General features: G+C 42.0%; 1 protein-coding gene across 1 annotated transcript; it reads left to right on the plus strand.

Moving 5' to 3' along the window:
• The first annotated feature begins 3621 nt into the window (after positions 1-3621).
• LOC113030137 (olfactory receptor 10G6-like) lies at positions 3622-6229 on the plus strand. Its single transcript, XM_026181302.1, has 6 exons — positions 3622-3728; positions 3827-3951; positions 4063-4200; positions 4515-4907; positions 5233-5459; positions 5853-6229. The coding sequence occupies exons 4-6, from the start codon at positions 4531-4533 to the stop codon at positions 6188-6190; spliced, it is 942 nt and encodes a 313-aa protein (XP_026037087.1). The 5' UTR covers positions 3622-3728; positions 3827-3951; positions 4063-4200; positions 4515-4530; the 3' UTR covers positions 6191-6229.
• Positions 6230-9953: the final 3724 nt, after the last annotated feature.

The following is a 9953-nucleotide window of genomic DNA, read 5'->3' on the forward strand; positions in this document are numbered from 1 at the left end:
CATAGTTTTCATGCTCATCATCTGCCACCAGACAAATAAAGGCTTGCCTCTCCATTCATCTGCTGTTGGCTCCTGTTTCAAAAAGCTTCCAACTGCTGGCCTCTGCAGAAGCCAGCACCAAACAGTGTTGGGCAAGTTACTTTGAAAAAGTTATTAATTATAGTTACTAGTTACTTCTTCAAAAAAGTAACTGAGTTAGTAACTGAGTTACAAGATTCTAAAAAGTAATTAATTACTTCAAAAGTAACTATTATGTTACTTTAAAAAATGTTTAACCCTCTGGGGTCCAGGGTATAATTGGCCATTTTTAACTACGTCTGATGTTTCCTCCACATTTCACCTTTAAAAACTATTTATTTGCCTTGTTTGGTCTCATTCTTTTCAGCACAGCCTCACGTGTCTGAATTTACAGCTTTGTTTTCATTTTGACTGTACTAACACAACTGATCTAAAATCAGACAAAAAACATAAAATCCGAGTAGAAAAAGTGATATTTTTTACTGTAACTTGTGCCACTCCAAACATTTCTGTCCACTATAAAGGAAACATCACAGCCTGATACCTGCAGGTCTGACAGCAGCAGGTGTATCACTCCTGTTTCTACCTGGAGACAGCAGTCGCCTCAATGTTCTGACACACAACACAAAACTATCCACAACACATTAACTACACACTGCAAACACGCTAAACATCACAAATCTCTCACATCTCAAAACTCGCTCTCTCTCTTTTTCTGCTCTCTCGCTCTCTCTCGCCGTCACTCCTAAATCTTCCGCCTCTTCCTAAACAACCAAACGTCATGTTGCCAAATCATTTTTTGATTGGTCGACATGTTACATTTTTCCACCAACACAAACGGGCTGTTTTATGTTTTGTTTTTTTATTTCTTGCTCATAAGCAGAGCGTGCTCGCTGCGCTGTCCTTAGACAGTAAACGTGACGAAACTATTGAGGAAAAAACGCAGCGTATATATTGTTTATCATGACTCTGGTTTTACGTGGCCACACAGTTTATAAACTGGTATATGTCACCTTGTTGCTTTGTCTTTAAGTGGTCATGTGATTGACCACGACTACTTTATTCTTCCTCAGTCAAACAGCAGCACTCATGTGATTGTTTTGCCCCCTGAGATCCAGGTGTTGTGCCAGACAGTGATCATGATTACCGCGGGAGCGCAGCTGCTTAAAGCCGTAGTGTCCAGATTACTTACAGCTACTTCCGTGCAACTGATATAAGATGCGGTAAGCTGAACACAGCTTCAACCGTCTGTTTGTTGAAAAATAGTAACGGAGCGCAATTTCTTGTTGGTAACAGTAACGGCTTTGTAACGATAGGAATAGTAATTAGTTAGATTACTCGTTACTGAAAAAAGTAACGCCGTTATTCCCATCGCTGCAAACAACTGAGTTATTTTTACACATCGGCCAGCATCTGGCCAATCCACCACCTTTCATTGTTTATACCACACAAAAAAACAAAACAACAAACAAACAAACAAAAAAAACATCGGTCCATAAAAAAGAGAAATCACAGTCCAGCTATGCATGTTGCCATATAATTTTTTGATTGGTTGACATGATACATTTTAACACGCATAGCAGAGAGTGTATGCTAGAAAATGCATTTTTTTTCCTGCAGGAAATGCGACAATAGTATTTAGGAAGAAACACAGCTTACATTTTTCATAACTGCTCTGGTGTTACATGGCCTATCAACACAATTTGAAACCGGTATGTAGTTTGAAGTCTGCACTTTAACACAAAGTGAAATGGAGACTCTGGGTCACTGCATCTTGTTGCAGTGTTGTCTTAAATTGGTCATGTGAATTGCAACCGTCGACCCCAGAGGGTTAAATCAGTGCTGCCTCCTACTCTTTGCCAGTTCATCCTGCTACATTTGGTAGTAACTCTTTTGTTCTCAGCATATACTATTATATATTGTACATATATTTATTAGTTTCAGATGTAGCCATTCTTGTATTTTGCTTGTTTACATTATTGTATTTTGCACAACTCTGTTGCTTGTGAAACTCGCACACAAGAATTTCACTCACATGTGCTGTACCAATGTACCTGCACATGTGATGTGACAATAAAAGTGATTTGATTTGATATGCTCATTTCACCCGTGTCTACCGTTGCCTCTTTGTGTCTTCTCCTCCTGCCCTGTTACTCTCCAGTGCTGGTTCAGGTTGCTTCCACTTCTAAGGTCTGTCTACAGCAGAGGTTTCAATATTCATCAGAATCAGAATCAGAATCAGGATCAGAATGGGTTTATTGCCAGATGTTGAGGTTTACAACATTAGGAAATTGCTGCGGTGCTTCAGTGCAGACAATAAGAATTAAAGTGCTATGTAGAAAGAAAGATATGTGCATGAGATATACATGAGAATAAGAATTATGAGTGCTACGTAGAAAGATATATACATGATATATACATGAGTGCAGGTGGTGATCAGTGCCAAACATGGAATGATGCAGTGACACAGCGTAGGGTCATGTGTTAGTGGCGGGGACAGTCATGTGGTTATTGTTCATGTGTCCAACAGCAGAGGGGAAGAAACTGTTCTTATGGCGAGAGGTTCTGGTGCGAATGGACCGGAGCCTCCTGCCTGAGGGGAGCAGGTCAAACAGACTGTGTCCAGGGTGAGAAGGGTCAGCTGAGATCCGGGCTGCACGCCGCAGTGTCCTGGAGGTGTACAGGTCCTGCAGAGATGGGAGTCTGCAGCCAATCACCTTCTCAGCAGAGCGCACAACACGCTGCAGTCTCTGTTTGTCCCTGATAGTGGCTCCAGCGTACCACATGGTGATGGAGGAGGTGAGGATGGACTCGATGATTGCAGTGTAGAATTGCATCATCGTCCGTGTTGGCAGGTTGAATTTCTTCAGCTGCCTCAGGAAGTACATCCTCTGCTGGGCTTTCTTGATGACGGAGGTGATGGTGGGCTCCCACTTCAGGTCCTGGGTGATGGTGGTACCCAGGAAGCGGAATGAGTCCACAGAGGTGATGGGGGTGTCAGTCAGGATGATGGGGGGGAGTGGGGCTGTGTGCTTCCTGAAGTCCACAATAATCTCCACTGTCTTCTGGGCATTCAGCACCAGGTTGTTGTGGCTGCACCAAGACACCAGACGTTCAACCTCCCTCCTGTAGGCAGACTCGTCCCCGTCCGAGATGAGCCCAATGACGGTGGTGTCATCTGCAAACTTGATTAGCTTGACAGACTGGTGGGTGGAGGTGCAGCAGTTGGTGTACAGGGAGAAGAGCAGAGGAGAAAGAACACAGCCCTGAGGGGAGCCGGTGCTGATGGTCCGGGAGTCCGAGACATTCTTTCCCAGCCTCACATGCTGTTTCCTGTCCATCAGGAAGTCAGTGATCCACCGGCAGATGGGATCAGGCACATTCATCTGGGAAAGCTTGCCTCGGAGATGGTCTGGAAGGATGGTGTTGAAGGCAGAGCTGAAGTCCACAAACAGGATCCTGGCGTAGGTTCCTGGGGAGTCCAGATGCTGCAGGATGAAGTGTAGGGCCATGTTGATGGCGTCATCTACAGACCTGTTGGCTCTGTATGCAAACTGCAGGGGGTCCAGGAGGGGGGCCGTGAGGGTCTTGAGATGGGAGAGAACTAGGCTCTCAAATGACTTCATCCCGCTTATCTGTCTGCCCTCCTGCCCATCGTGCCTCCCCTGGACCCCCTCTGGAATCTCTGGAACAGGACCTGCGTCCAATCTGTACATAACACACTCCCACCAACTCCACGACAATCAGTACTCATCTTTAGCCATTTCCTTGCCTTCTTGTCCAGTAACCCCTCTTTCCTTTGTTGCAGAGTTGCTGCTCCATCATTCCCTCTGTTGCACGTCACTAATCATTCTCCAGCAGCAATCTCTGATGATCCCTTGCCCTGGCGATGCTTGTCATCTGAAGTTGTGTTGTGATTCTGAGCTCAAGTTTGTGAGTAAATAAATTATTGTAAATAGTCATTTGCATGTTATGAGTCTGCATTTGGGTCCAAAAACTTTATATGAATCTCTGGTTCATTACATGTTGCTTTCTATTGCATAGATGGACATTTTAACATGGAAGCTTTGAGTGACTGATTCTGGAGCCAGAATCAAATGGCCATGCAAGGAACTGCAGTTTGTGGCACTTCAGGCACAGAGCTTATTGGTTGTATCCAGGATGGAGGCTGATGTTTCAGTGGTAAACATGAATGAGAAACGATCTGCAAATTAATAAAAGCACAGCACAGTTTCCTCAAACAGTCAGAGCAACTTCAGCACGCAGACGAGAAGGCAGAAGGATAAGAAGATAAAAAAGTATAATTCAAGCTTTTCGAGTTTTTGATCATTAGACATTGTCTGTCATTCTCTTCTTTGATTCCAGATCTTGTGGTGTATTAATTCAAAGCTTTTTAAAAAATCTTTTATTACATTTTACTAAAACATGTATCTATGAATCTAAAAGCTTTGTCTGGTTTGTGTTACCTGTTTCTTGGGTTTTGATGTGTTTTGCAGAAACGAGCTGTTGTGGATGGAGAACCTAACAATGGCGACTCCTCTCAAACAGCCGATTGTGTTTGAACTTGAAGGCTTCTATATACCTCCAGGGTTTGGCCCTTTACTGTTCTTCCTGGCTCTGTTTACCTACATGTTGGTGTTGCTGGGCAATGGTGTCATAGTATCTGTGATTGTTATTGACAAGAACCTGCACAGACCCATGTTTGTAATGGTGTGCCACCTGCTAGTCTGTGATCTTTTGGGGTCCACAGCTGTGCTGCCTGGTCTCATGATGCACTTCTTGATGGGGCAGAAGAGGATTGCATACATCCCAGCCATTGCCCAGGCCTTTTCTGTGCACACATATGGGCTAGCAGTGCAGGCTATTCTGGGTGCGATGGCCTACGACAGGTAATAAAACTATCAGCTCAACGTAAAAATCAAAGAAAAAAGAAAATCGAACTTTCCTTTTTGATGCTGCTGTTTGAATTGATAATGGATTATGTCTCCAACCTTTAGCTGTATGTCAGCATTGTGTTCTTTTCGTCTGTTCTTCTTCTGTTTTTATCTTCTTTTTGTTTGTAGAATTGTAAGAAAAAGTTTTTTTTTCCAAAGAAATGAGAAAGTACAGGATTTTGAAAAGACTTAAATTGTTTTTTTTTCATTAACAAAACTTCTAAATTAAAACCTACTACATATCTTTTAGTATAAATGCCCCTTCTATTTCTCTGTGCAGGTACATTGCAGTCTGTGAGCCTCTCAGGTATCACGCTATCATGACCTCGGCTTGGCTGCACTCCTGCTGCGCCCTGGCCTGGTTGCTTGCTCTGCTGCCTATTGCTGTGCTCTTCAGCTTCCACATGAATGTCCCATTGTGTGGCAGAGTCATTCTGCATGTTTACTGCAGCAACCGGGGTATCCTAGGCCTGGCCTGCATTCCCACACCTGCCAGTGACATCTATGGTCAGTCCTAAGTGTATGCAGTAGATGGTTGAACATTTTATCAGCTTCAAATCAGCTTGATTCATAGCCTTAGTTTCACAGTTTAATTTTTTTTCTCTCCCTCAATAGTTAAAATGATGAGTGCAGTATTGCAAACCATTGTCTCCACTTTATACTGTTGTACAAGCAACTTCTGTGTTTTGTTGGATTTTTAGAGAAAGGAATTAAACTGATTGTGTTGTCATGGTTTTTTTTTTTTAAAGAAAAGCTTGTCCCCACAGTGAGATCTCAAGCATTTATTAGCTGTTTTTTCCAGATATAAACAGATTTTAACTGAGGGAACAATTAAACCACATGGGTATGGGGACATGTAATACTTGATTGAAAGGACAGTTGTCTCTTTTTATTCGGTAGGTCTGGCCATGACCTGGACTGTGAGTACAGGGATCTTCCTTATCATTGCTTTTTCCTACATCAGGATCCTGCAAGTATCTCTAAAACACAGCAGAATCGACACCAGCATCCGCAGCAAGGCCTTTCAAACCTGTGCTTCTCACCTCGTCGTGTACGTGCTCTACCAAATAGCCTCAGTGATCATAATTGTGAGTTACAGGTTTCCTTCAGTGTCTGAAAACCTAAAGAAATTCTTTAGCATTCTGTTCATCATCGTTCCACCAGCCATCAACCCCATTATCTACGGACTGGTCAGTAAAGAGTTACGCAGCAGCATCATTAAACACTTCACAATCTAGTGCAGTGTAAATGTTCCAAAAATACTGGATACTCATACAAGAGGCAGAACAAAGCCCAACAAAGTTTTTTAATATTATTGATATTATTAATTAATATTTATTTATTAATTGTTGTTGTGATTTATATATAAATGATACCAAATTGTATTAATGTCAAGATGAATGGACCCAAACTCCTGTAATTTCAGAATGAATGACCTGATTTGTCTTCCTTTCTACATCTATGAAAAAAAGTGAATGTCTTAATGCCTCAAGGAAGTTAATTACTTTAGAATAGAATAGCCCTTTATTGTCATTGTACATGTACAGTGAAATTATGGGTGCTACACTCTGCAGGAGTATAAAAAAATACATAAATAGGAATAAATAGCAAACAGAAAAGACATATAGAGTCTAGAGGAATACATATACAAAACATAGAAAGGCACACAGTGGAGAGCAAAGTGCTTGGAAGTAGTGCAAAGACAAGACTTGGTCTGAATAGAGTCATGTAGGGTTAATCTGACCATGGCTCAGATTAACGTGGGTGGGCAGGGCTGGGGTGTGGGGGAATAGTGTTTGTTAACAGTCTGAATGACCAAGGGGAAGAAGCTGTTAGTGAGTCTGGAGGTGTAGGACCTGATTGACCTGAGGCACAGACCAGAGAGCAGCGGGTCAAACAGGTGGTGGGCGGGTTCACCTGTGAGGGCCCTGGTTTACCTGAGACAGGAGGATCTGGCAATGGCCTCCAGGGTGGCAGAGACCAGACAATCATTTTTTGGGTTGTGTTAGTTACCCTCTGCGCAGCCTTCCTGTTCCCATTAGTGTCCCCTGCATACCATACAGACACACTGCGTACACACAGAATTAAAATAAATGGAAACTGAGAATCTACAATGAATCACTTGTGTAATTTTCAACAGGTTTTGCTGGGATTGTGTCAGAGAGGTCAACCTGGGTTTTCTGGTTGACTTCGTACTGGCCTCGTGGAACCACTTTCTACTTTCCAGGAGTTAAACACCTCCACACAAAAGTCACTGACGCTAGTGTGGGTTTAGACTTCGCTTTATATGGCAGGTGTGAAACTGTAACAACAAAATACAGTGTATATGAGTGACAAACTAAAATAGTTACTTAACAAGCGGCATGACCATGTGCTTATGCTGACAGCCAATAACTGCCTACAAAGGGGTATTTATTATTTTCTTCTTTTTTTTTGGGTTGTATGGAAGCCCCAAACGCAATTTCATTGTTCTTGACAATGACAATAAATAAATAAATACCTAAATACCTAAACCATAAATTAGCCTGCGTAATACAGCATGTAAGTAACTGCCATTAATTGACATAAAGTGCCAAGCAATAATGCATACTCACAGGGAATGTCTTTTTATGAACCTTTCACAACACATGTTAAGTCGATTGTCTGAGTTTTTCTGACACGTCTCCTGTCCGCATGGGCCATGCCTTTCTCTTAAAGGGTCAGCACACTAACCACCATGCTGAACAAAAAATGTACAAAATTGACAATAGTCAGAACAGACTTAAAATGCTATAAGATTTGTGTATATAGCAGGTGAGGACAAGCAGAGGGTGTGACAGAGGAGGATGCTTAAGGTGGTGTAAGATGGAGGCAGAGGATCTGCTGTGATGAACTGTAAAAGGAGCAGCTGGAAGAATTAGAATTTTGGTTCATGCTAATTAACTACACAAAAGTTTTATGATGACATGATGATTGAGAAGTATCTAGTTAGAACGTAGCTTTCAGTAAACAAGCAGAGCAGAATGTTTAACTTAAAAAAGTGCAACATATGACGAACACGAGGGTAGTTGAGATAACAAGCAGAGGATTAAATGTCATTTTCTGTTTAAATGAGGTCAAAAAAGTTTATTCAATGAGGAACATCCAAGGCAATCAAAAAAGTGGTAACTATTGGGTGAAATGCCATTCGTGTTTCTCCATCATGCAGTCTTTTGGCTTTCATGCCTCCTTTAATAATAATAATAATAATACATTTTATTTAAAAATAGCGCCTTTCAAAGTACCCAAGGACACTGTACAACAGATAAAAACACAGAAACTGGAAATATACACAATAATAAGAATAACAGATAAAAGTTAGAGCATACAGAGGTTTAAACATAAGCAATTTTAAACAGATGAGTTTTGAGGGTGCACTTAAAAAGAGGGAATGATAATATTGTTATAATATTATATTATTATAATATTTCTGAGGTCAGGGGGTAAGGAATTCCAAAGTCGAGGGGCAGAGCAACTAAAAGCCCCGCCCCCCATTGCAATCAGACGAGCGGAAGGAACAGAGAGAGAAAGAGAAGATGAAGATCTGAGGCACCGGGATGGGAAGTTCATCTGTACTAAATCGGAGAGGTATGGTGGAGTGAGAGAATGAATAGCCTTAAATGTATAAAGGATTACTTTAAAATGGATGCGAAATTTAACCGGGAGCCAGTGAAGCTGCTTCAGGATGGGGGAGATGTGGTGGGTAGAGGAAGTCCTAGTAATAATACGGGCAGCAGAGTTCTGGACACGTTGCAGCTTGTTAATAGATTTTTGTGTAAGGCCAAATAATAGTGAGTTACAGTAATCAATTCGAGAGATAACAAGATTATGGGCGAGAATGGCAGTGGCATGAGGAGTGAAGAAAGGGCGGAGGCGATTGATATTACGGAGTTGAAAATATGCTGCACGTGTGACATTACTGATATGTGAATTAAAGGATAATGTGCTATCGAGAATGACACCCAAGCTTTTCACAGAGGGAGAGACAGGGACCAGCCAATTATTGATGGTGAGAGAGAAATTGTTAATTCTGGATAGCAGTCTTTTAGTGCCGACCAGGAGAAGTTCTGATTTTTTGCTGTTGAGTTTAAGGAAGTTGGAGGAGAACCAGGAATTGAGTTCAGCTAAGCAGAGGATAAGGGAGGGTGGAGGAAGAGTAGAATCGGGTTTGGTAGAGAGATAGAGCTGGGTGTCATCGGCGTAGCAGTGGAACTGAATATTATATTTACGAAAAATATGTCCGAGTTGAAGAAGGTAAAGGATGAAAAGAAGGGGCCCGAGGACAGATCCCTGCGGCACCCCAGTAGATAGAGGAGAAGGCTGAGAAGTGAAGGATTTTAATTGAATGAACTGAGTGCAGTCAGACAGGTATGATTTAAACCAGGCTAATGGAGTATGAGAGAGACAAATAGAAGCTAATCTGCTAAGAAGAATGGGATGGGAGATGGTGTCAAAGGCTGCACTCAGATCAAGGAGAATAAGGATGGAGAGGAGACCAGAATCAGCTGCCATAAGAAGGTCGTTTGTCATTTTTATAAGAGCAGTTTCGGTGCTATGCAGAGGACGGAAGCCAGACTGGAACTGTTCGTAAAGGTTATTATCAGTTAGGTGTACTGTAGATGGACTTGTGAAGCAACTATTTTTTTAAGAATTTTTGAGAGGAATGGTAGATTGGAGATAGGACGGAAATTGTTAAAGTTGTTGGGATCTAGACCTGTTTTTTTCAGGATTGGGGTAATAGCAGCAACTTTGAAGGAAGCAGGAACAGTTCCAGTGGTGAGTGAATAATAGCAGATATGAGGGGAAGGAGAGGGGGTAAACAGGCTTTGACAAGGACAGTGGGGATAGGATCAAGCTGGCAGGTAGAAGGCTTTAATTTGTGGATGAGATCAGCAATATCAGTTAAAGACGGAAGTTGAAAAACAGAGAGGAAGTGAGAAGGGGGTGGAGTTAAGACAGAGGAGCTACATTGAGCATTAGGGT

This window comes from Astatotilapia calliptera, chromosome 10 (genome assembly GCF_900246225.1).
Source record: "Astatotilapia calliptera chromosome 10, fAstCal1.2, whole genome shotgun sequence".
Classification (NCBI taxonomy): Eukaryota; Metazoa; Chordata; class Actinopteri; order Cichliformes; family Cichlidae; genus Astatotilapia; species Astatotilapia calliptera.

Bases quoted from the DNA above. Each gene is read 5' to 3' on its own strand.
- LOC113030137 (XM_026181302.1), top strand. From the start codon at position 4,531: ATGGAGAACCTAACAATGGCGACTCCTCTCAAACAGCCGATTGTGTTT. The intron at 4,908-5,232 runs GTAATAAAACTA...TTCTCTGTGCAG, and splicing joins GGTGCGATGGCCTACGACAG to GTACATTGCAGTCTGTGAGC. The intron at 5,460-5,852 runs GTCAGTCCTAAG...TTTATTCGGTAG, and splicing joins ACCTGCCAGTGACATCTATG to GTCTGGCCATGACCTGGACT.